Source organism: Arvicola amphibius, chromosome 1 (assembly GCF_903992535.2).
Source record: "Arvicola amphibius chromosome 1, mArvAmp1.2, whole genome shotgun sequence".
NCBI lineage: Eukaryota > Metazoa > Chordata > Mammalia > Rodentia > Cricetidae > Arvicola > Arvicola amphibius.
In genome coordinates, this window is record NC_052047.1 from 113,329,215 (window position 1) to 113,356,757 (window position 27,543).

The window sequence follows — 27,543 nt, forward strand, 5'->3', positions numbered from 1 at the left end:
CTTCATTACTGTAATTTTGCTACTGTTGTGAATTACAATGTGAATCTGTGTTTTTCAATGGTCTTAGGTGACCCCTGTGAAAAGGTCATTTGAACCCCAAAGGAGTCGCGACCCACAGATTGAGAATCACTGCTCTAAATAGCCATACCGTCTAAGCTCAGCTACACAGTCTTCCCTGAAAATCCCAAAGAGAAACTTACTATGATTTTCAGCTTTAAGGAACATTTAAAAATGAGGAGGAAAGGGGCAATGAAGATATGGGGAAGCTCACAAAAGTTAATGAGATTTTTTCACTATGGTACGTGCCCAAATTTTAATAATTATGAATAATAAAGATTCTAGCTGAACCTTAAAGAAATATCCTTGTGTAACAATAAGACAGACTTCTCTGTCAGATGTAATGACTTGTTCACCTTGGAAGACAGATATATTTTTTAAAAAAACTAATTTAAGGAAAAAATTTCTAGTTAATTGGTTTAAAATGACATATTAGTGGGGCTGCTAGATAATTTTGGTGCCTATAAGGGATAATTTGTGTTATTAATCCCCAAAATCTCTAATAGAAGGAAGCTCTCCCCCTACTCAGCAGAGGGGAAACTAAGGCTAAGAGGGTAGGCCTTGGCTGAAATGGAAAAGAAACATAGGAGTCTGACCCTCCCCCCGGTCCTGGCCCTGTTCCAGCACTGTGAGGACCCATGGCCTCATAGTGAGGATAGCAAGAACCTGGCCACTGACTGCTCACCCACTGGGTCTGAGGTCTGGCAGGGGCCGGTCGAGGGGCAGCCGGTCACTGAGGTAGGCGTTGTAGCCGTAGTACTGGAACTGCTTCAGGGCCACACGCCGGCCTTCGGGGCTGAGCTCCTGACCCCAGTGTGCAAACAGGGAGGAGTCCGTGAAGGGCTCGGCCTCTGCCTCTTCAGGCTTGGCAGGAGCCTCTGGAGAAAGAAGGGACAAGGAGACAGTGGGTCAGAGCAGAACCGGGCGTATGCCGACACCTTTCCCTTCCTTCCATGAGCCCTTCCTCAAGGAGTTAGTAGAGACGGGAATTTTCATGGTTCTCAAAGAATCACTCACCCACGAATCTATCATGCCATCCACCCGATAACCATTGCAATCAGAGATATAGAAATATACCCAGCAGGGGCTACCACGAAGTGGATGATTATGAATCTGACATGCTAACACAGAACACTGCATTTTCCAGTCTATTCCTCTGCCAAGAACATTGGCCCAGCCTCCTAAGTGGGTTTCTGCTTCTTCCCCAGCCTGACCTCCTCTACCATCCCCTCCTAGAGTCCTTGACCTGCACCACCTCAACAGGGACGTCCAGACCAGGGTAACAGCAACTTGCTACATACTCTTAGAACTGCTCCTTGGACCCCCGGGGATTACGGAGATATCCCCCTTCAGGTTCAAAGGCAGTTCAGGGTTTCCCAGCATCTCCCCAGGCACACAGAGGGACGTTTCTGGCTAGACCACTGGCTTTGAATCTGCATGGTCAGAGATTCAGATTCTCTTCCACCATACATGAGCTGTGAGACCACAGTGAGCACCAGCCTCCCTACTTTCCTTCCAAGTGAGATCACAGATCTGAGACCCGTGAGGACTGCAGAAGATGACACATGAAACACTTATGTGAGTGTGTGTCTCCCAGTGAACACATAATCCATGAAAACCGGAAGCAGCAACAGGAGTGGGTCTCCTCCCTCTTTGATGCCCAGTATCAGGCCTAGCACAGCTTTTAGGCCAAAACTTAAACTAGTGTCCTGGGACAGACAGTCAGGAAAACCACTTAAAGAAATGACAGTAAACAGACATCTAGCCCAGTGGACCTAGTGCCCTCTATGCCATGAACATACACGGTGGAGCCCAGGGACTGGAACCAGATGGAGAGCTGAGGATGCAGTAGTAAGCCTGGACCAGGAGAGACAGTTATAGGGCACCTTTTGGGGGCTCCTCGGCTGTCTGTATAGAGTTAGTATGTAGATGTATTAATGAGGTCCACAATAGCCCAGAATGGAGCATACCAAAGGTGTGTTTATCTGGGGATAAAACACAGTAAGGGTAGAGATCCGCAGTCCTCTGTGGGCTCTGGAAGCAGGGAACTAAATCCAGCAGAAAAAGGGGCCATGTGTACCTTTCATCCGCATTTATAGTACCTCAGACCATGCCCCAAATGGGCTGGTATCTAAAAGGCTATTGCTGAAGGAGTTCCCACAACACTAGTAGGTATACAGCACACGTGAAGACACAGGCTGGAGACAAGGCCAGGGTCCTCACGTCTTCCAGATCTGGGCACTCGGTGCTCCAGATGGCCACTTAATCTTGAGTCACTATACTAAGAACTGCTCTGGGAAGAGTGACTTTGCCTGGTCACAGAGGGAGGCTTCAAGCTCCCAGCCTCCCTGGCACACCAGGGGGCTTCAGAGGCAGGAAATCTGGCAAGGCTAGAAGTGCTTGGCAGTTCAGAAAGCAGACTCAAGCGGGGTGATACAGGGATGATATATATGGGTGAGAAGAGATGGATGTAGGCATAAAGGGACTCTTAGTCACCACCAAACTCCCAGAGGGAGCAAGCATGAGAACTTCTCCTTTGGAGGCTCTGACCACCCACTGGATTGGAGGTGTAACTCATTAACATTAGCCAAGCCTGAGCCATGGCCTTTTCCTAAACATGCCTACACAGCCCATCATCCTAACTGATCCTCTTTGGAGAGACACAGAGAGCACAAGATATGTGCCTGGGTTCACCCAGAAGGAAGTAGATCTGGGATGATTCCATCCGGGAGCCCTATCCCTCCCACTCTCCCCCTCACTGCCCTCCCATAGTGGACCCCCCACTGCATTTTATGGCTATGCATTGCAGCAGGCTGGGACCCACAAGACAAGGTGAGTCATATCATTACCAGAATCTATTGAGGGGCACAGTATACCCACACATGCATTTCTAAGGGGTTTTAAGATGCAGGAGCCAGCCCAGTTCCAGAATGCTCCATTCCAGACTGGGGTGCACCAGCATATTCTCCCCATGAGGCCTGCTTGAATGATCTTGAAGGTCCTCGTTATCTCTACAAAGATGGATGACTCATTTGCTCAAATAGGGTGTGGGGGGAGAGCAGTAAAATCTAAATCAGTGAGCCAACTGAATCATATAATATTTAAAAGAAATGGAGTTTTATTGCCCTCAAACGCCTAAATGGATATTACCAAGTAAAATGAGATCAGTTAATGAAAAAATTATGATTCACAATTAGGCCTGTATTGCATAATAATGTGTTACAAACAGATTGAAGGCAGAGGTTACAGCACTGTGTCCCTACCTTGTTATTCGGTATGGGTACAAATGATTGCCACCATGAAACCAGCATGCTCTTAAAGATGAACAAGGGGACTGGGAGAGGGGGTCGTGGTGCAGTTGGTGAAGTGCTTGTTCTACAAGGAGCACTCGAAGTTGATCCCCATGTCAAAAAAAGAGTCAGATGTGGTGGCATGTGCTTGCAATCCCAGTGCTGGGGAGGCGGAGACACCAGACACTTGCTGCTCACTGCACAGGCCATGTAGACCTGCTCAGTTCCAGACCACAATGTGGATGGTACCTGCGGAGTGATACCCGAGGCTGTCTCCTGGTCTGCACATACATGTACACCATGTGCGTGCACAGACATGCACACACACAACACACACACAATGCACACACAGTGAGCTAGGGGAACTAGGAAAGCAATATTTGTCCCGTTTTTATATTAAATATTAAGTTAGCATACAAATAATATGTTCCATGATGACATTTTCATACGCATACGTCAATCTACTTTGTTCTTATCCTCCCTCACCCCCAATGCCCTCCTCAAGTCTTCCTTCCCCACCTTTGGCTGAACCCCTTTCCCCTCCAGATAAATCATTTTTTTTTGTTGCACATACATTCCAGTACCCTCTTTCTGCTCAAGATCACTTCCTCCTTTCCCAGAGCCCTCTTATGTCCTGCAATGCACCCTGTATATAAATTTAAATCCAGACCCCACATTTGAGAGGAACATGCCACATTTGTCTTTCTGAGGCCTGGCTTATCTCACTTAACACAATGACCTCCAGCTCCAAAAACTTCCCTGAAATGTCATGATTTCATTGTCCTTTACAGCTGCATAAATTTCAGTGTGTGTGTGTGTGTGTGTGTGTGTGTGTGTGTGTGTGTGATTATGTCCACGGGTGTTCAGTCTGTCAAATGAGTGAACGGGGCAGTAGCAGAAAATCCTGGGAGGAGACAGACGGCCACTGCTTGCCTGCAATCCAATCTCCGCCTCCCACAGTGTTGCGGTTATAAGCATGTAACCATGTGTGACCTGTGTGGGTTCTGGGGATTTGAACTCGGATCTTCATGCTTGCACAACAAGCATTCTTACCCACATAGCTATCTCCTCAGTCTACGTTATGTATTCAAACAGCTTTCTTCTGTGCTAGGCTGATTGTTGAATAATGAAACATAAAGATGAACCAGACATATTCTCCATGCTTGTGGGACAGCTGGCTTAGTGAAAGGGCAACACAGAAAATTTGATCAGTGTTCCAATGAATGGTACACAAAATGCCATCAGGTTCCTGGACGGCAAGTCCCTGAAGGACATCGGGTCCCTGGAGTAGAGGAACAGCTTCCAAGATGAGAAAGTGCTTGGGTTAGACCACAAAGAGCAAGTGCGACCCATAAGATCACTTCAGAAAAGGCTCTCGAGGAGGAAGGCACAGTGAGAGCCAAGACGCCAAAGCAGGGGCAAGTGTGGTGTCACGCTGAGGGCCTGGGGACAGATGCTGTGCACAGATCCACAACAGGAGCAGATAATGAGGCACATCCAACGCTAAGGAACTTGGAACAGAGCTCACTCACTCCCATACTGACCACAGCCCCATCTGCATTGTGGGCCAGGACCCACTTAGGAGAGGTAAGTCTTGGAAAGGCCAGAGAAACTTCTAGAGGGCTGCTACTCAGTGGGTCTGAGCTTGTGTGGACCAATTGCTAAGCTGTGGGCATTCTTTCACATGGTAGAGACGACTCTCAAGAATCCCCTCTGAGTGTCCCTCATCTCTCGACAGCTTTGGGCTTTTTCTCAGAAGCCTTTAGACATCTTGGCTAGATAGAAATCTGGGTGCAGGCTTGGTCTAGCTGGGAGCCCCTGGGTCCTGCTCAAAGCCTCTGTAGTGTGGTTAGAACCTGTGGCTTGCGAGGTTCTTGGTAAATGTGTATGTTGTCAGCTTGTTCCTGAGGCAGGATCTCACTGGAAAGCCCTGGGTGGCCTCACACTCTAGGACCTTCTGTCTCAGCCTCCCAAGTGCTGGGATTCTAGGTGTGTGCCATCACACACAAGAGAAAATAGATTCTATCGCTCCACTATCCCTTCATACACAGGCCCCTGTAAACAGAATAATGAATTTCTGGGGTACTTTCTCAGCTTGTCAGTTCATCCATGGTAATGCCCAGTCCTTACTATATATGGCTTATTTTCTAGAAAGTTCTACCTCTGGTCATATAGCACATACATGGAATGCTATAACACTGTTTCAGAGCTGCACCCACAGAACCTGACACCCACAAATGAGAGTGGAGCCTAGTAAATCTATCCTGTCTCCATGCTGATTCTCTGAGGTAAGGGAAAAGTGGGGAAGGGAAGCAATTGCAAAACTCTGAGCCTCAGATAATCTGTCAAGCACCAAAAGCACAGGTGGATGCCTTGCTGAGCCCTTTGAATCTGGCTTTGCAGCTAGGCCATGGCAGTGCTGAGAACCCAGGACAGAGAGACAAGGTTGGATCTCTGAGTGATGCACGCCTCGCAGGGCTGCCCAACCCTGACCCCCTCTGAATGTACCTTGCTTCAAGCCCACATCCCTTAAGAGCCTCACAGTGGGAAGACATTTGCCAGCTCTTGCTATAGCTGCAAGAGAAGCAGCTTTCTGGAGAGATTGCAAGAGAGCTTTGTAGCCCAGACCTCTTCTTCATCAGAACCCAACACCCATCTCTGCCGTCTGGATTCCGGCACAGGATTCCCAGTGCATAGCTGTTGCTGGAGGTCAGAGTGGCTTGAAGTCAGACCACAGAGCTGAGGAGGCAGACAATGCCACCACATGAGATGTGGCTCACATGGCTGAGTGCTCACCAGTTGTCATTTAGACTAGATGGCAGGCTTTTTGGGAGTGCAGCTTTGCTTCGCAGTGCTTGACTGGACTCCCGCAGGAACCAGATGGAACCTTTGTGTTCTTCTGATTTTCCTCAGGTATTGGTGTCCCTCAAAAACGGAGCACACACTAAAATGGCTTTGAGAGTGAGTGAGGAGTGGCCCAGCTTTGCCCAGGGGCCAAGTCCTCAGTCACTTCTGTTTCTGTTTAGCCTCAAGTCCTGTTCAGAGCTGTGGTTGTTGGGGACTTGGTGACAAGACGCGGAGACAGAAGCAACAGGTGGCCAAAATCCTGAGGACACGATTTCTAGGCACTGGGGTCTTGTGTTTATCGGGAGGATACTGCTCCTGTCTCTTGGTCCTCCTCCCAGACATCTCTTGGACTTCTGTCTCCTCACTCCTGGGCCTGTCATTCATGCCTCTGAGCAAGACCCAAAGGTGCTTCAAGCCTGTTTCTTTCCCTTGTGAATTGGAGCCACCTGCCCAGGTGCTGTGGGGGATGATCCTGTGACCTTGGCTTTTAATCTGGGACTGGAGAGGTGGCTCAGTGCTTATAACACATTCTGATCTTCCAGAGGACCCAAGTTTGGTTCGCAGCATCTATGTTGGGTGGCTCCTCAATGTCTCCAACTCCAGCTCCAGGGGATCAAGCTTCCTTTTTCCACCCCTCCCTGTCTTTAAAAACAACTTTGCTGGGATATAATTTGCATATCACAATGTTCACCCTGCTTAATGTCCAATTCAGTGATTTTTTTTAGAAAACTTTTCTTCAACCCATAAGATGCCTCTGTGCATGCTTTATTTGGAATAAAAAAGCAAAGGGCTCATTGAACATCTAGAAGTGAACAGTTGCCTCAGCAGCTTTCAGCAAAGCCCTATGTGCCTGTTCCCTGCTGGGAACAATTCACCTTTCCCCCTAAAAACCTGGATGCTGGGCCTTTCAGGGAAACGTAGACAGGGTTTATAGTTCTTCCCATTATCGCCCATGAAAACAAGGTTCATGGGCTACCCAAGGAGAAGTGATATATGCAGTTAGTGTCTGGACCCTTCCTTCAGCACAGGTCCAATGTGCAGCACCCCCACCCCAAAGCCCCAGCCCGGGATGTGGTCTCTGCTTCCTCCTGCTAACACCCAGCCTCAGGTCCAAATCCCAGCCTTGTCCTGGGCTCAGATGAAGCGAGGCCCTGAGCCCTGTGGCTATGAGGTCCCATGTTTACTATTATCCTAGAATTCTGGAAATGGGAGTGTGGTGGGGTCTCACTGAGCTCAAACCAATGTGTGGACAGGCTTGTTGCTCCTAGGTGCTCAGAGAAAATCTACGTCCTGCCTTTTCCAACCTCCCTAGGCTGCCAGGCCCTCATTCCATCTTTACCGCAGCCGCCCTTCCTCCTCACAACACACAGGCCTCCTCTGTTTCCTGCTTCCCCACTCCCTCAGAACCTTCCAGGCGCTCAGGAATGCCATCTGCTCGGGATGCTTCCAAGTTTCAGGTCGGCTGGATTAAGCATTTTACTTTCATCTGCAGCCTGACTTCCCCTTTTCACAGAGGCTGGAATGTCCACACATTTCTGCAGTGCACACAGGCAGATTTCTGGGTGGCCACCATTCTGCTGACACAGTCAGGGCTCAGTTGCTTGGCCCCACCTCCCTCCACTCTTGAGAAGAGGATCGAAGACTCTATCCCAGGGCTGCACTGAGGCAAAGGAACCCTAGCGGATACTTGTTGTGTCTACTGCTCACTCAACCCCAGCATCCACACTGATGGCCCAGTGCAGTTGGCAGGAGTTGGGCAGAGCTGCTGTCAGTCAGCGCAAGGTAGAGGAATCAGGGCTTGCATCGTGGGAGGGCACCAAGATGAGAGTGTACAGCCCTAGGCAAGTAGGCTGGATGTTAGAAGGTTTTCTGGTCTCAGCTGGGGTCCTGGGGAGAAGGCTGGGTGGGTTTATGTGTCAGGCAAGCTATTGGATGGCAAGCTCACTCCAGGGATGGGACAACGGCTTTTTCCTGAATGTACTGACTCCTGACTGAGTCCTCCCATCCCTGCACTGAAGGATTCTGAGTACGGGTGTGGCTGAGCTCACAGTCAAGATATCTGGTACAGGCAGGGGCAGTCAACACTTGGTGTGTGCACAGTCACAGACAAGGAAACAGAGTGCGCCAGAAATTGTGCACAATAAAGCTGCTGAGGAAATGTTCAAACTTCCCCTCCAAGCCGATGAAATAAAAAGTACATGCAGAGAAAAAAAAAACCTCATTTTAGGGAGTGGCGAATGAATGTATCTTCGGAGCTTGGATTTATGAGTGCCATTACTTACTTCTTTAGAACCACCCTTTACTCCTAGAATTCTGCCAGCGAGATATAATGAACTCTGAAGCACACACCATCATTCTCCTTCCTTGAGAGCTGACAGCCAGGAGCTGAACACCCAGACTTCTAAATATACGCCTCACGTTCCCACATAAAGCACCCAGTGTCCACACACAAATTTCCGGGGATGAATTTGTTGGATCCACCCTGCCGGCCTTTGAGGGCCACACTTCTCCTGATGGGGATTCACAGATCCACCTGTGGGAGTAAATACAGGCCCCACAGTTGATCCTTTCTCCTAACAATCTCTCTGAAGTGCTGCAAAAGGAAGCCTGCACCCCTGGTACCCAGCCCCAGAGTCTCCTATTCAGGAACCTGTATTCCATGTATTACAGATACTATTGAGGCTGTGGGCCCAGGGTCTCACTGGGAACATCATGCGGTGACACAGAAGGGGTAAGGAATGCTAGTGGGAACCGTAGGCCTGCTCTCTAGCCCTGAATCTCAGCCCCACACTGGGCAGACCTGACAGGCCATCCCCTTCTCTAGGCTTCTATTTTCTTATTTAGAAACACAAGGTTATAACAAATATCCTTCATATCCTAACATGTCACTGGCTCTAGTTCACACAGACACATGAACTTCTAGCTCAGTTCCTTGTGTCTAGAGAGGTTAAGGGACTTAACTGAGCCACACAGTTGGAAGCAGTGGAAAGCAGAACTGGGAAAGCTCGCCACGCTGCTGGATGCCTCATTCCTTCTATCACCCGTGGCCTCTGATAAATGAGTAAGTATTTCCAATATGTCTGAGACAGCCAGAAAAGAGCCTACACCAAGGGCAATCTGGCAAATTCCTTTCTACCTCCAGAGCTCCCCAACAGGGAAGATGCCTGTGGCCATATCTTACAACTGCTGGCAGTAAGGTGGGCTTTACCATGCATTTGAGAAGGGGCTGAGGATCACTACCCAGGCCCTGGGCTACTTTGTACCATGTTGCACTTGCTGGATGTACACATGTACACAAATGTGTACATATACTTATGCTCACACTTGCATATGCACATGCACACTCTATACCTCCATGCACACACAGGCATGAACCTCAACATGTGCACATGTTCATGCAAACACACATTTCCACATGTGTACACTCATACTCATGTTCACATACACTTGTGTATGGACATGCTCTTATGAGTATACTCATGTGTAGTGACAAACTATATATATATGTATATATACACACACACATGACCATACATGCATATCCTCACACATAAATGTGCATACTAGCATACGTGTATACACAGACACACAGTTACAGCCTGTAGTAGTTCTCAAAGGCTTGACCCAAAAGCAGATTCTCCTGTTCCAAGTGCCCACTCAACACATGCAGCAAGAACACCAAAAGCCAGCTACTGCAATGAGCAGACAAGAACACTGTAAATTTAAAAAAAAATTCAACTTAAGCTGAAATATTTTGGGGCTGTACTCTAGCTAAACAGTCCACATCTGAACCTCAATGTGCAGTTTGGTTTGAGTCACAGCCTGGTGAATCTGGGGTTCACTCATATGTGCCTGAGTACCCAGCCAGGGCAGTTCAGGGATGAGCTGGCCATGACTCCCAACAGCTTCTGTCCATTGGACATCAATTTATGACATTTCTTAGTCATAAATATCCCAGCCCAGCAGCCATGGCTGAACTGCAGCATGGAAAAGCAGATTTGTCTGCGACAGGCTTTGAAGCCACGTCAAAGCAGCCATCAAAGGAAGCAGGCCATTTTCAAATAAAATCCATTTCTCAAGCATGATAGCAAAAAAAAAATATTTATCACATGAAAGATGTGAAACTTGTATGATGTCTTGATGCTGTGTTAGTTATGCAACGTGTACTCCCTGGAACGTCTGCAAAACCTGCCATGCCTGTGATTTTGAAGGGGGTGGGGTTGTGTGTGAGTCCTTTTCCTCTAGCAAATTCTTAATTTCCCAACCTAGCCATGCCGCCTGGGCACCAGAGGCTGAGGAAGGAAGCAGACGCAGCCTTCAGTCAGACAGGCTCAGCCAAGGGCTGCACAAAGGATCTGTGCAAGGGACCCAGTGAATGGGCCCTGTGCTTATCTGCTTCTGTTAGCAGAGGACTCTGAAGGGCATCTGTGCTGATATGTCTGCACAAGGTCAGACAAGGCTGCGGCACTGGGTCTCAGGATTATCCACAGTTTACACTTTCTTCCATTATTAAGACTGTGCTCTACAAATGTACTCTCTCTCTCCCTCCCCCCTCTCTTTGTGTATGTGTGTGTGTGCGCGCGCGCATGTATGCATGTGGAGATCAAACATAGACTTCAGATGTCACTCTTAAGGTAGCTGCCATCCACTGTGTTTTTTAGACACAAATTCTTACTGACTTGGGACTCACCAAGTGGGCTAGGCTGGTTAGCCAGTGATCGTCCTATTGCTGGCCCTCTGGTGATGGGATGACAAGCAAACTACCATGTTCAACACTTCATCCTAAGTTCTAGGACTCAAACAATGGTCCTCAAGCTCTCAGGGTAAAAGGTTTACCACGTGAGCGATCACCCCAACCCTTCTAGTATATTTCCAAAGTGCATCATTAAGCACACCTAACATACACACACTAAACCATCAGAGGCAAACTGCTTACCTGTGAAAGCTAAGGTCTCCCAGACTCAGAACTAATGGCAAATTCTCTGCTCAGAGAACCTGAAGGTTTCACGTTCCCCTTCCACACCCTTCTTCAAGGTTTGGGCTGGACCAGAGACAGTGCTCTGATATACAGCCTTAACAACTGCTCTGTGGATAGACCAGAGACAGTGCTCTGATATACAGCCTTAACAACTGCTCTGTGGATAGGAGACATGGACTCGGGCTTCTTGTCCTTTCACCTGGGTGGTGGCTCAGACAGCGGTAGAACGTGGTGCACTGGTGAAGACACACTGGCTTGGAATACATTTTCTGTGTATCCTTAGACAGGAAAAAAATATATGTGTTTGGGGTTATAATAGCATGAGGACTACTTCCCTAATTCAGAACTGGCAAGGTGTAACTCTGTAGAGTCGGCACGACCCAGAAGTGAAAGAAAGACAGGACCTCTGAGACACTCTGCGTGGGTCTGGAATGTATCTTTACCCCTCACCATTTGTCTAACCTGCCATGAGCCTCTAAACCTCTCCATGTTTCAATTTCTAAACGTGGGAAACTTGGGAGTGGTTGTAGAAACTGCTTCCTGTGGGGTTTCTACAGGGAGTGTATAATTTAGTAATAGAACCTTCATATTCTCCATGGGCATACATTAATGGTTAAGTTTTGTAACTGTTACTGGTCAAATGTTGTGCTGGAAACTGAAGGTAGAAAGATGAGTGAAGGTGTGGGGCTTCTTGGGATGATTGCTTGTCATCTTCTAATAGTCTCCACTCCATCTGCCATAGACTAATTTAGAATTGTAGGCAGCTCCTCCATCCTTCCAGGAGATTATGTGAATCCAGAACCTGACAGTGCTCTGGAATGAGTATCCTAATGAGGCCTTTGCAAGGTCTGCCCCTAATCTTTGCCCCTATCCCTCTAGGGGATAATGGGAAGTCAGGAAAGCCCAGGGCATGGGCATCCCAGCTCCTCGGAGTGGGGTCCACTATATCCAGAGGAGCAGCCTCATGGTGATATACAAATTAATGTAAGATGTTAGGAGCTAGCTAGGAAAACGCCTAAGCTATTAGTCAAACAGTGTTGTAATTAATACAGTTTCAATGTAACAATGGAGGCAGGAGAGTTGGGTAGGTGGGAAGATATTCCTTTCAACTGTTCTGTCAAATATGAATCCTAGGGCTACTATTATAGTTAGGATCTTAAATGTCCCTCAGAAGCCTATGAGTTAAAGGGCCAGCCCACAGGGTGTCCCACTGAGTGGTGCTGAGGACATTCAGAAGATGACATCTGGGAAAGGCTTAGGTCTCAGAGGACTGTCCTCAGTGGTTCCTGTGGAGCCTCTGCCCCTTTCCTCATGCTCTCCTTTGCTTCTGAGCCACAAGATGAGTCGCTCTGCTCTGATATGCACACCCACTATCACTGTGTTGTTGTCTGAGGCCCAAAGCAATAGTGCCAGCATTGAGTTCTCCAACACTATGAGACAGAACAAACTTTCTCTCTTTGTAACTTGATTTTCTCAGGTATTTTTAACAGCAGTGATAAGCTGACTAACACACCCCTGTGGCTCTATAGTTCTGCAGGAAAGTAGATACATTCCTCAAGGCTTGTGTCCTGCTCCTCAAGGCTGCCCAGGATTCTGATGCTCATGACCCAGTATCCAAGGCATGTCAGTAACCATAGATGTCAAAGAAAGCTGAGTACTAGCACAGCGTGGTCAGGGGACTGAGAGTGGCCTAGAAGTGACAAGATGCTATTTGAACTTGTCAAGTAGGGGCCCAGATCACCTCATGTGCCCAGCCACTCCACTTGTCTCATACATATAGCACACTTAGCTGCTCGTACTGTGGATTTCAGAGAGACTATCTCCTTCCTAAGCTCCTTGCTTCCTGCAAGGCCCCAGACAGGGGACAGAACTGTAGGACAGCATGTAGGACCAGGGTGCACACCACCCAGGGCCTGCCTTCTCCTGAGTCCTCCCTGCATTTCTTGGCAAGCTTCTACTCAGCACAGTGGGCTTGGAGGTCTCCCAAATACATCAGTGCCACACCCAGAACTAAGGGGCCCAGGAATCCTCTCCCACACCTGTAAACGGAAGCTGTGCTCCCTGGACCCAAATAATCACACAGAAACTCTATTAATTACAACACTGACCAATAGCTTAGGTATTCCTAGCTAGCTCTTACTTCTTAAGTTAACCCGTTTCTATTCATTTGTATATCACCCTGAGGCTGTGACCTAACGGTGAGATACCCCTCTACATGGAAAGCAACAGTTTGCAAAACAATCTTTAGTTTTACTATGTGTTAATCTTCATCATGAGCTTGACTAGAATTAGAATTGGGTTTCCTAGGAGGCACACCTCTCTGGGTGTATCTATGAAGGCGTATCCAGAGAGGTTTAACTGAGGAGGTGTAGGTGTATGGACTTGATGCAATCTAGAATCACCCTTGGAAGAGAGTCTTAATGAGAGCTGTCTACACCAGGTTGGCCGGTGAACATGTCTTTGGCAGACTGTCTTGATTACAGTAATTGACGTAGGAAGACCCGGCCTACCATGGTGGCACTATTCCCTCCCTGACTTTGGGTCCTGGACTGTGAGTGCAGAAAGTGAGCTAAGCAATGAGCATGCGCACATTCACCCTCTCTGGCCCTAGCTGTGAATGTGATATCATTAGCTATTTGAAGTTCCTCCACCCCGATGCCCGTTTTGACGAGCTGTAACTGGAATTGGAGCTAAAGCAAATCCTTTCTCCCCTAGGTGGGTTTTTGTCAGGGTATTTTATACAGCAGCAGCAGCAACAGACAGAATAGATTTCCCTGAATGAGAGCAGCAGCATCCTATGGTCTGGGGCCCCAGGATGAATAGAAAGCAAAAAGCAAGCCCAGTACCAGTGTCCACCAGAGACAGATTAGATCATCAAACTGTAGCCATAAGAAGCCCTTCCTCCTTTAAGTTGCCTTTGTCAGGTAGTTTGTCACAACAACAAGAAAGTAGCGGGTACACTATATATGACAGATCTGAGACCTTCTATTTTGCTCTGGAATATTCTATTAAGAAAGAGGAACGCTGGTTGTGCACTAGTAAACTGATTTCATAACCCACTGATAGGCAGTGACCGAATTTTGAAAATCACCGATCTAGATCAGAATGAATGTTAAATCCCTGCTCTCCCTTCATATTACTTGAAATTTAACAAAAAATATCACTACTGTAAACACCAGCAATGGCCATTTGGGATGATGCTATTGCAAAAGGCACATGGCCTCTAGCTGTCCCAGGATGCTGATGTGGCACCCCACGGGAGAAAGGAGGCTCTGCCACACATGGAATAAATATATCTAGGATAGTGATTTTTTTATTGGACAGTAATATAGCACAGGCTGTCAATGAACTTGGAATCCTCCTGCCTTAGCCTCCTGTGTTTTGCTGGGATCACAGGTAAATGCCACTCAGCCCAGTGCAATAGGTGACCCCTGAGAGAGGTTAAAGGTCATTCTTTATAAGGACATCCACAGATCCATTGGAGATCCACTATAAGGACCCATTCACAGATTCATGGGAGGTCTGCCATAAAGACATTCACAGATCTGTGGGAGATCCACCAGAAGGACACTCCCTCAGATCCATGGGACACTAGACTGGTAGGCCTTACAGGAGATTTCTAGAAGATTCAGCATGGAAACTGTCTTACCTCCTGGGTGTCAGAGCCCTGCTTAATAGCTATATTGTGCCTTTGGCTATAAAACATGAGAAACACATTTATTACCTCTGAGCGCAGGCAATACATTTACAGAACAACATCTTCCTAAAGGGTCCAGGAGGCAGGATATACGTAGGCATCCCTGTGTTCCTGCCAGCCATGTATGCTATATGGGCCAGGGACAGAGAGAGGACCTGCTGGACCTCACTGACACGCAGACAACCATCTCTATAGTCGGGTTGCAGCCCTGTCACAGCCTCAGCTTGTACCCAACTTGGACCACTTAGCACCTTAGGAGCAGATCTCTTCTTACATTGGCTTCTGCCAGGAGCTGTCAAACTCGGTCCTTCACAGCCCTTTGACATCCAGAGGCAATGTGACCAAGGCTCATCTCCTAGCTTCTGCCAACTGTCACTGTGCACAATAGAAGCCACTATCCTAAGGTGACAGCCCCACGGAGACACAGTGAAGGGAACCACCCTGTGGGGAGAGCAAGCCCAAGGTCCAGCCAGAACACATAAACACACGCACACTTATACCCGTGCAAGCAGGACATAGACATACCATTCCTGAGCTAGAGCCAAACCTGGAATCTCAACACATCTGTGTCTTAGAGACAGCAGGGGAACAAAACAGCCAAAGGTTAATGCCCAAATCCATCCTGACCCAGACCTGAATAAATCAGTTAAGATTTTCTGCCTTCGATTTATTTATCTCCCCAGGTGACTCTAACATACAGCCATGGTTTGGGACCACTGGGCTGAAGGCAATGGTTTCTGACTCCAATCTGAGAACCCACCTCACAAATGCATTAAAAATGTGGACTAGCCCAGATGTCCCTCCCATCCCTGAAGGGTGATTCTCACCCCAGCATGAGAGTGGCTCCTGCCTGACCTGCAGGACTCAGGGTTCACTGTCAACACCTCAGTCCCAACAGTCATGCCACCTCAGTGCCTCACCCGATCTGATATCACCATCCTTAGATATCAGAAATCTATTCTAGAAAAGCATGCTACCTTCTCTCAGACAGAGTAAGATGCTGTCATTCCCTTCCTTCCAGGAGCCTTTGGAAATTTAATAACTTGTGACTGCAAGGTCTATTTTCTTCACCTGAGCATCACGGCATTTCATTTCCCTCCTGGAGTTTCTAAGCTGCCTCTCCCCTGCCTCCTCTCTACAGAGGGTTTTCAGACATCCTTGTATATAAAAGAGAAGGCTGTGCCATTGCCGGGCTATCCTGATCCCCGGACCCCAGGTGTTCAGTGCTGACCCTCTTCCTTCCTGCCCTTCACACTCTTACAAATGGCCAACTCTTGAGAAGCCCCGTCCTTTCTATCAAATGTTTCTGTGGGGTGTTCTACAGAACACACTCTGAGGAACAGAAGAGAAAGCCTGCTCCACCCTGCTGCACCCTGCTGCGAGGCTGCAGGAAGACTTCCGGGGAAGGAAATCCTGATCAGTTGAAGGATGTGGGTCTCAGAGGTTCTTCACAGAGCTCTGCTCTCTTGAGTTACCATAGGGAAGAGTCTTAATACGGGGGAAGGGATTTTGAAATCAAGGTTCCAGAAATGCCCAGGCATCCCTCTAAGCAAGTAGCAGCCTGTCCCCATAGAACATGGCATATTCTTTAGGTATGGGCTGGAGGAAGGTGACATAGATCATTGCAGGAGGGACAGAGAGACAAGTTCAACTGTCTTCCAGACTCCAGAACCCTCACCTTCAGGATAGATGGGCCGATGGCTGTGCTGCTAGAGAAGCAATTGTTGCTGCCTGACTAGATGCGAGGTCAGCAAACCCGGCTTCTTTCAGCCACATGGCACTGAGAAGCTAAGTCTGGGAGATTATTTTGGGGACGGCTGTGGCCAAGAAAAGCTGTCTGAGTTGCTATAAACACAAAAGGACCAAGGCTGCTTTATTGCCTTTGTGAGGGTTTCAGACGCTGCAAGGCTAATGAAGGCCCTGAGCTGCACTGTCCCAGACTCTGAAGAGACTTCAGAAGGAGAAGATGAAAGGTGGGGTGCAGCCCTGACAGCCTGGCCCTCATTAAAAGTGACTCCGATGCTTCCCGGCAGCAGGCAAGCTTCGGTGTGCATAGCTCCAGGCCAGTGCCTTCTCAGAGGCTCAGGCTGCTCCCAGGGAGCACAGAGAAGGGCCTAGGAGACAGGGCCCCACTGATAAATGACATCTCCTCCTAGGCCAGCAAAGCAGACACCTCAGATAGCCAGCCACACCAGCTCCTCAGAGCCCTGGTCCCACTAGACATCATCCAATTACCAGAGTCTACTTTGTGTGAGGGCTCTGGAAGGTAGATGGCTCCAAGTTTAGCAGACCAGGGTGGAACTGCCAGCCTGCCACTCACAAACTGAGGCTGAGCAAGTTCCTGACACACTCGTTACTCAAGCAGCAGAAACAGGATAAAAGGAATGTTTACCTCCTAACAGTTGAGCAAAGACATTTTTCACATGTATTGCTTAGCACTGCCTGAGCAGTGGGAGGCATCCCATCACCATTGCAGCCTAAGATCCCTGTTCCTCTATGGCACATGGCAGCCTAGCACACTGAAAGACCCAGGCCGAGCATCCAGATGCCCACTTGAGTCCCTGCATGGTCCTCTACCAGCTGCAGGCTTAGTCACATTTGTGCACACTTCAAAAACTCTGGTTCTTCCTCTGCAAACATAACATGATAACTATACTCACCCTACCTGACAAAAAGCATTTGGGTGGGGTATAGCAAGTTCTACAGGCAGGCCAGCACATCTGTGGACCTCTTGACTCGATGCAAGAGAGGTCTAGCCAGTCTGTATGCACTACAGCACAAGTACCCTGAGGGCCGGTCTTATCATAATGTCCCTTCCCCAGAGCACATCAGAATCCTGCTCTACAGACCAATGGGGTGCAAGGTCATTCAAAGCTCAGATGCAAATCCCCTGAGCAGAGCCAAGAAGGATGTCTCACCTGCTGCCCTCAATTTTGTTGCCGTGAGGAGTTCTTTCTCAGTATCAACACAGAAGTCTAAGAACAGGATAGAGCAGGATTCCCTGGAGGGTCCCCACCTACAGAGCTTTCCTTTGTCAGCCAGGCCCCCAGTCCACTTCTCTAAACTGCCACTGCTCTAGGACACGTCAGTGACTAGTCTCTGGCTCATTTTCTGTTGGATTCCTGAGAACCATGCAGGCTCCACAGGGAGGCTGGGAGTTCTGGGGGTAACGTGTGCCTTGGCCATCATTGGGGCCAACAAATCACATCATCTAGAATTGGCTCCATACACCTTGTTAACCTTGTTGACTTGATGTGTTGATGTTACCAAGACGGTGTTTATAAAGGCTGTGGAAAAGAGGGAAGGCTTGGAAACAACACTGTCCTTCTAGTACTGTTGCCACAACTGACCACCACAGGCCGGGTAATTTGTAAAGAACAGAGCATAAGCCTGGCCCTTGAGAGGGCACCCCGCAGGGAAGGACGTCCTACAGAATCCTGAGGCATCGCGTGGGAAAGGGCGTCATGGAAGATAACTTAAGTATCTTTTATAATAGACTCACTCTTGGGCTAACAGACCCATCCCCTCCACAGTCTGCAAATTAACGAACAGATCACCCACCCATGAAGCCAGAACCTTCGTGGCCCAGTCATCTCCACAGCCCCCTTCTCAATACCACTGCACTGGGTCTCACGTTCTCCACACTAACTTTTTGGGGAGATATTTAAATCTAACATATTCTAAGCAAGGAAACTGAGGCTTAGAGGTTAAATAACTCATGTAGGGATTCTCAGTTAAATTACTCACGTAGGGATTCTTAGGCAAACGGGATCCCATCCTTGGAGTATGTCACTCATGGGCCTCCCAAGCAGTAGGACTATTGTCCCTTTAGCTCCTGCCCTGTTCTAGCCCTAACCGTATGTGCTTTCGCAGCTTTGTAGCCCGTCTCTCTCAGCATAGTCATCCAGGGTCATGGAGGGCCTAGCAAGAAAATGACCCTTGAGTGAAGGATGTGGCTGAGTCATCAGGACAGTGTTCTCAATAGAAAGTCTCTCAAGGAAGCAATTTGTACTTTATTCTGGGTTGCTTGTAAAATAAACAAATTGTTTGGGAGTGCATAGCCAGGGAAGAATGGGTGCTCCATCTCACACAAACAGCAACTGATGACAACCAGTTCTGACAGAAGACCAGGGCACAACCATCTGGAGGCTGGCCATGCTTCCCATTCTGCTGCAGTACCCAGCTGGGGCAGAGGGAGGAATGGCCAGGGGCCAGTGCCAATGCATGGCTGTCTGACTTCCTAGCTCAGGGCAGGTCTGGAGCTGAAAGGGGAAGGCAGTCACATGGGCAGCAGAGAAGGCATCAAGGGTAATTTTTCTTCACACTCTCTTGCTGTCCTGGACTATTTCCTTATATGTCTCCCAGTAAAAAGTCAATTTAGGAAGGGGATAGACAGAGAAACGTGTGGCAATGAAGGCACTTAACTGGCTGAAATTATTTCTAGATGGTGTAGCTGGTGATGGAGAAAGACACTACTAGTATATGATGGGGCAAACGCTGAACCCTGATCACCCAGAGTGGAGAAAGGTACAGACGGCATGAGCTGGGTCCACTTGAAATGATTGAAACGTATACCATGATCTCTTTATTAAGTCACCTAGTAATCTGTCGCACAACATGTGAAGTATGTTTATTACCTCATTTCATCTTCAGAGTAATCCACGAGGTAAGTATGACCATCCCTGTTTCTGTATGAGGAAACACACGTAGGGCTGTATCATACAATGGATTGTACAAGTGCTGGGGAGATGGGTCAGTCAGTAAAGTGTCTGCCATGAATGCAAAAGGACCTGAGTTTAGTCCCCAGAACCCATGCAAAAAGCCAGATGTGGTGGTAGACCCTTGTAATCTCAGCACTAGGAGGGTGGGGACAGCCTGAGTTTCAGGTCAGTGGTGAGACACCTTGTCTCAAAAAAGAAGGTGGAGAATGATCAATGAAGACACCCAATGCCAACCTTGTGCATTCATGTACATACATGTGTATACACTCTCATGCACATGTGTGTGCACATTAACATAACAGACACACAGATGTAATATGTAGAGGGCTAGGAGCAGAGGTACCATCCATGCGTGTGCTCTACCCTATTCTGTTCTCTGTTTCTACTACAACCCACAAACCCATCTCATCCCATGCAAGACACATTCAAACCAGTATCCAGGGGCCCAGAAAAGCTACAGAACAAAACAAAACATTATTATGTTGAATAAAATTAAACAGAACTCAATAGGGCTACTGTTACTTATTTGACTATCTCAGTGCACAATACTCAGAGGCATGAGCTTTGGATGGATGAAAATATACTTATTGAGCAATCAAATAAAAGCACTCTGGGTCCAGACTGCACCCTGGCATATAAGTTATTTTTATAAATACAAACCTAGTCTTATCCAAAGGCTTGAAAAGGAAGTTGCCTTTCAATGGAGGATCTGCATTTCGGCATAAAGGAATGTGCCTGAGTTATTCACCAGAGATAGGAGATCTGATGACTGCTATATATTTAGCATTTAGAAAGCCTGGGGATTCAGAGGGCTCATGGCAGGCATGAAGATGGGACCTGTGTACAAAAGCGCTGGGTGAAGTATGTAAGCCTTGTTTGCAGCATCCCGAGTATTCTCTCTGCAAAGGAAGTCACAGGGACAACAGTGGCATGGATATCTTTTTTGCAAAATGAAAATGTGTTTACAGGTCAAGAGCGAGAGAAGCAAGGTCAATATTCTACTACTACTGACAATCTATCACATACAAAGCCTCTGGGCTGGGTACTCAGCATCCGCTGGAGGCAGCAGGTGAGTCTTTGCCTCGTGGGGTACACCTTCTATTGATAGACACAGACATTTGGTAAATAAAACAGAAGCCTCAGGCATTACAGTCTGTGACACAGTGGAGAGGGACTTTAGGAGAGAAGGTACTGTCTAGACATGGTGGCTAGCTTAGGTCACACTTGAGCTGGCATCTAAAAGATGAAGGACCAACCATGGGCAACGGAGATGGCAGCATTAGAAATCCTTGTTTTCAGAATGAGTTCAATGACCAAAGGTGGACAATGATTCCAGTAAGTTTAGTGAGAATGAGTTAGGCAGGAGGCTGAAGAGAGATGGGAGCCTTGTGAGTTTTGGTGAATAGCGGGGACCTTGCCATAAAATAACAGGGAAAACTGGAAGGGTTTTAAGTAAAACAGCTTCAGGAGCTGATGGCCTAAAAAATTCATTTGGGTAGACAGTGGATCAAAGGAGACCACCTAGGAGAGACTGAGCCATGGGGAGAAGAAGCAGCTTAGATGAAGCTAGAAAGATTGGAGATGGAAAGAGACAGCTGGAGTTACAATATACTTTGGGAGCAGAAACACCAGACTTTAACGTTAGGTAAAGGTGAATTTACTCATTCAACAAACATTGAAGATCAACAAGCACAAAGCCTGAGGATTTATTCTTTGCCGCATCCACAGGGTTTTAAAATGGCAGAGAATCCCATGGAGGGTGGGCGGGGAAGCAAAGCTTTGGAAGCAGCAAGTGAATCCAAATAATATGGCAGGCAAGTGGGTGTTTGGAAGGATGGACAGAAGATGATATAATATGTAGATGAATGACAGAATAGTGATAAATAAGAAATAAATAGACCAATAGATAATATGATAAGTAAGAAATAGATAGATAGAAGATAGATGTGGTAATTTCAACAAGAATACCCCCCATAGGCTCATGTATTTGAATTTATGGTACCCAGCTGATAGAACTGTTAAAGAGAGATCAGTGAGTGTGGCCTTGGTGGAGGAGGTGTGCCAATGGGGTTGGGTTCATGCCATTCCCGCTTTCTCTCTCTCTCTGCCTATGGTTGTGGATCAGATGTAAGTCTTCTCCAGAGCTGCCCTACGAACTCTGACTGCCTTCCCCCAGCACCAGCTTCTAGGCATAATCTAAGCCAAATGTGCTCCTATCTGGTGACCCTAACCACACCCAGACTTCCTGTCTAGCATTCAAGGAACGCCTCCCAGGAAAGACAGGCACTTCAGTTGCAAACGTGCAGCGAAGAAAGGCTGAATACTTTCTACATGTACATTTAAATTTCCCCAATTTCCATTTTATTTCAACAAAGAGAAGACGCATATGAGATCTCTGTTTTACTCTTTTTTCTCCTAATTCTACTTAGTGTCACTTCTCTCGTGCCTTCTACCCGCATAATACATCTTGTTATCCTACTGCAGTTGCTGCATCTTAAGTAGCTGATAATTATCATATTTCTAGAGCCTGTTAACATGCACTTTCCCCAGCAAGATCCCACTCAATCTCCATGTGAGCCATTTATTTCATTTTTTTTAGGAACATCACAGGTGGGTGCTCAGTGGAAAAGCAATCATTAATCTCATTAAAACAGCAGGGCAAGGCACTGAGAGCACATCTCCTGACATGCTCAGAGTGGAGGCTCGTGGCTCCTGGGACCCCCAAATTGAGTTCTGTTCTTTTTAGTCATAATGAGTGGTAAAATCCAAAAGCATACTTAAAACAAAATCTTTGAAACTTGACCCGAGGCTGCAGATTCTGTCACTGGTACTCACTTCGTGGTATTGTTAGCCAGCCCCAGAAAAGCCACAGGGACAGCTGCACCTGCCCAGCACTTATATATGAATTTTCTAAAGGTGTACGGCTTCGAACAGGTTAGCATTAGAAAAATGGGAACATCACTGGGTGTGGTGGAAACAAAAAGATGAATAATTTAGCAACAGATCAGTAATTGAGGTTAATCTACCCTATGAGATTCTGTCTCAAAAGAAGACAATAGATACCAGGGATGTAATTCAGCTGGTAGAGTTCTTGGCTAACTTGCATAAAGCCCCAGGTTGAATCCCGTAAATGCCTGTGATCCCAGTACTTGAGGGTGGGGAAAATCAGAAGTTTGAGGTCACTCTCAGGTATGTAACTAGCCTGGGATACATAAGACCTTGTGTCAAAGGAAGGGAGAGAGGGAGGGAGGGAGGGAGGGAGGGAGGGAGGGAAGGAGGGAGGAAGGGAGGGAAAGAAGAAATGACGGGTGAAGGGAGACAACTGAGAAATTGAGGTAGGGATGTGGCTCAGTGCCAGAACGCTTTTCTAACATATGCAAGAACCTTGGCTCAACCTAGCACTACACAAAACAAAAACGGAAAACACTGCTGAATTCTACCAGTTCCAGAGGCCCTTCTACAGAGGCCATCTAGAATAGCACACCCAACAATCTCCAGTCACGTCATGGGACTCCGAATCACTCCAAACAACACTCTCTACAGAGGTTCAAGAGGAGATCTGGGGAGCCATGGTTGACATGATTTGGATCGCTCCCTAAACGCAAGCCCTCCCTTCTGTAAGGTGATGAGAAGACTCCCACCTGCAGACAGCAATCTGGACACAGTGAGCATGAGCATGGAGTTCTCCCATTAGCCTTCCCTTCTTGACCTGGGAGTTGGTGAGCTCCCTACACATCAGTTCAAGATGTTGCCAGCTAGGTTTAATGGAATCGAGAAACCAATTCACCTAAGTCCTGCTGCGAACCGTCTGATAACTCTAGCTCAGCACTCACCCTCGCTCTGAGCAGCAGGGGGATGGGGGAAAGGGCATCCATTGTTAACAAAAGCACAGAAAAGTGACTCCTTACACTCACGGACCCCTGAGATTCTGACTCTTGGCCTGGTAACAGAGGACTTATTAGAGCGCAGAATGGTTCCGCTCACATATAAAGACACACTGACACAGACAGACATGAGAACATGACAGAGAGTGGAATGGGGGAGAAGAGACCCTAAGTTCTGTTCTATGGAATAATAAGAATCAGGAAGCACGAACCTCCTCGGGTACACGGGGCTAATTGGACACATTCAGAAGGGAGAAATCTCTTTCAGAGCCTATAAAATTAAAGGCAATAAATAAGCAAATAAATGTGTTTCCTCCAATCTGGAGGTGCCTCCTTTATTGGCTCATAAAGCATTGCCTGGCATGCTGGCTCTGTATCGACAGTCCAGAGACAAGGTTGCACCGTCAGCCCGCTAATTGGAACATCCCTTTCTGGGGAAACTTCTTAGTAAAGGCCTAGGGTTCAGTTCCCATTTTCTCTTGGCAGAGGCTGTGGCTCAGAGGCACTTAGACACTCGAGATAACTATTGCATGGCAGGTTGGGGAGGAGGTGACAGAAACGGGGGAGGCAGACTCCTGAAGATGCTGAGCCAGGGAGAACACTAAGCTTGGGATCTTCTCCAGGGCCCTAGTGGGCAATGGGTGTGAGATGCCCATGTGAGCTCTCAGACATCAAGAGCATGAAACTTCAAAGCAGACGGGAAACTGTTCTGCATTTCACCTGACTGAGGGAATAAAATGTTGAGTCAGTCCATATTAAGGAGAGGATTTGGGCTTAGTGAAACAAGTGATGATAGAACCTTCTAGAAAATTTGTGTGCTCTGAAGTTGGGGGACACATGAGTCTGTGCCTGACATACACCCAAGAGGACTGAGCCACTAAGCTCCACTGCCTCAGCAAAACTAAGCCAAGGCTCCCGAGGGAGTGTTTTAAGAGTGAACATGCTCCAAGTGGTAGCCTACCAGGACAAGAGACACTTTATGAGTCCCCGTGAGTTGCTGCTGCATGGGGCAGAAACCATGGCAGAGCTGGGAAGAGCCAGCTAAAGTGAAGACTTGGCCCCTATCCTGGAAGCTGCATCCACTTGGCTCTGTAGAGCATCTCCAGAGAACTCACAGGAGTAGAACAGAAGGTCATTTTCGTTTTTTTTTTCCTTTCCTTCCCCCCCACCACCCTGCCATGTATACATGTTCACATGTATGTGGGTACTCAGTGGGGGGTGCACATGTGTACATGTGTAGACAGATGCCAGACATCACTCCCCGGTGTCATTCCTCAGAGCTAATCCACCATGCTTTTCGAGACAGGATCTCTCACTGTCTTGGAACTCATGAAGCAAGCTAGACTGGCTAGTCACGGAGCCCTAGGGAGCCTCCTGTCTTTGTCTCCCCCAGCACTTGAATTACATACATGTGTTACCTTGCCCAGATTTTTACATGTGCTCTGGAGTTCAAATTGCTTGTATGGCAAGCACGTCACCCACTGTGCCATCTCCCCACGTCAGATGGAGGCTGTGTTTTGGTTTGCATCCATCTTGTGGCTTGTCACTAATGAAAAGGAAAGCCACAATCTTCTCAGAATCCCCACTCCATTGCAGAGGAGACTCCCTCCCATGGAGCACAGTTAACAGACAGTGATAAGGTCCCCCAGGAGTCTTGCTGATTCAAGGGACCTGAGACAGCAGCAGAGCGAGAAGCTCCATCCTCCATGGCTAATTTCATTAGAAAACCATACAGTTACGAACAGATCCCTCAGAACCTTGCGCACTGCCTAAGAGCAAATGCTTCCAAGCCTTAGGGTCTTGATATCTCCTTCCTGATGGTCAAAGGAGCGGCTTTATGCTCTGGGAAAACAAATGTATATTTGGGGCCATTTATCTAGATTTGCCTAGATAATTTGAGGATATAAAGAAGATCCTAAAAGCTCTTGAAAAGGGAAGGAAAATAGGTCACAAATAAAGGAACAAAAAAACTAGATTATAAAAGCAGTGCTGGGAGTTTGAAGCCAGTGAATCAGCACCTTCCAAATCCCAAGGAAAATTCACTTTCTACAGGCAGTTCACCTGCCAATCAACTGCAAAGGGAGAGTAAAGATATTCTGAGACAGACGAAGGCAAAACTATGCATTTCCCACGGCCTCTTTCCTGGGACACTCCTGGAAGACGCATTCTTGCAAAAGAAGGAAGTAAACCAGAAAGGGAAAATGGGATTAAAGTCAGAGATTGAGCCCAGGAGCCAGGATAAGGGCTTCCCAAGATGAAGGCATACTAAGTCTTGACTGGCAGAACCAGGGCGGTCTGCGAACGATCAGCCCTGCAGAGCAGGATCGAGGGCTCCGGAGACCACACGGAAGCAGATGGATTATACAATAGATCCGAACATTTGGAAAGTAATATCAAACTTACAAAGCAGATTTGATGGAACACATAGGAAAACCATGAAGGCTAAATGCTGACTTAATCTTTTTATATAGAAAGAGCAAACATGAGTGTGGCTAAAGGTTTGCCTATGGGTCCTCATATTCACCCCCTCTCTGCTCTGACGTGTGTGTGTTAAGGGTGCTGGGTGCTGGCCCCCAACCTCAGTGCTCAAAGGTGGCTTCCACCTGCATTAAACCACCGAGAGGTACTGCAGGAGAAAGTGAACAGGGGGAGAGGACAGCCAAGGTCCCCTTACCCGTCACTTACACAGTCTTTTATGGTATCTCTTATAGAGATACAATCTCCCTCTAGCCTGCACTCCTAGGAAGGCCTTCTGATGGATGGCCTTATGGAGTCTGGGAGTGCTGCTTCCCATTGGTTGTCCAGCCTTAGTCACAGTAGCTACTTCTTACAGTTGCTAACTTCTAGTTGCCTGACTTAAAGAATGATTTCTATTTTTCTAACTGGAAACTGCTTCAGCCAGGAAGAAACTTGCTATCGCAGAGGTTGCTTTCACTGTAAACAGAGACTGGTTTATACTAGTTTAACCTGGAGTGTGAAGACTAGGGTAGAGGAGGGATGCAGTCATGGGAGGTTGAGTACAGAGAGGCTCAACCTTATCTCCCACCACAGGAAACTGTGATGCCATGTTTAATGCTGGTGCGCCAGGAAACAGAGATGCCAGCATGTCCTTAGAACAGTGACTCAGATATGAGCTGATATGGGCTAGGGTGAGGAGGGGCTGTGATGTAACAGAAAAGCATGTTGTGTCTTCATAGGGTCCACTGGAGTTTGAACTCTGTTCAGGATTACTCTGATGAAACTCAAAGTAAGTGTAGAAATAATTCAATTTGATAATCTGAGAAAGGACACGAAACTCACTGACTCCTAGTTCTCTGATCTGGCCTCTGCCCCATGAAAAGCTAGGACCTTGATTTATCTTTGGCCTTGGGATTCTGTCTCAGAAGCCATGGATCCCTGAAGCTGAAAGCCAGTGGACCAATACTCTTTTATACAAATTGACCTTCTTGAAGCCTCAGCAAATGGGACACATTAACATGAACAGAAATCATGTTTCTGTTAAGGTTTCTCACCTTGAATTGCACTGAAGCTAGGTCTCCCATCCAAGGACTGACAAAGTCTGATCCTGCTTAACTTCCAAGATCAGACAAGATTGGTTGTGTTTGGAGTTGACTGGCCTTAGAATATACTGTGAACATATATTAACTGTCTAGGTGTTCTACCCGAGGGAAGAAAGAAAGAGGAAAAAGGGGTCTCCCTCAACATCTTACCATGAAGCTGGAGAAGGGAGCTGGGAGGGAGGGAAATTTAGTTCTCCAGTGGTCAGAGCCAGAAGGGGACATTATTCCTTGTCACCTCCCTACCAGGGCCTTCTACTTCTCCCTTTGTCAATGCTTATATTTTGCCAACTTGATACAAGCCAGTGTCATCTGAGAGGAGGAACCTCAACTGAGAAATACTTCTATCAGAGTGACCCATTGGCATGCCTGAGGGACATTTTCTTAAAATGATTGATGTGGGAAGGCCCAGGCCACTGTGAGCAGTGCCACCCCAGGGCAGGTGATCCTGAACTGTACAAAGGCAGGCTGAGCAAGCTATGGGAAGCAAGCCAGTCAGCTGCACTCCTCAA

General features: G+C 47.5%; 1 protein-coding gene across 1 annotated transcript in view; it reads right to left on the reverse strand.

The window, feature by feature from the left end:
• Nucleotides 1-27,543, reverse strand: part of Galnt18 (polypeptide N-acetylgalactosaminyltransferase 18) — a 307,844-nt gene that overhangs the window by 149,759 nt on the left and 130,542 nt on the right. The window contains exon 2 of the mRNA XM_038343410.1: nt 743-935. Coding sequence (XP_038199338.1) covers nt 743-935 — 193 coding nt within the window. The remainder of the gene's footprint in view (nt 1-742; nt 936-27,543) is intronic.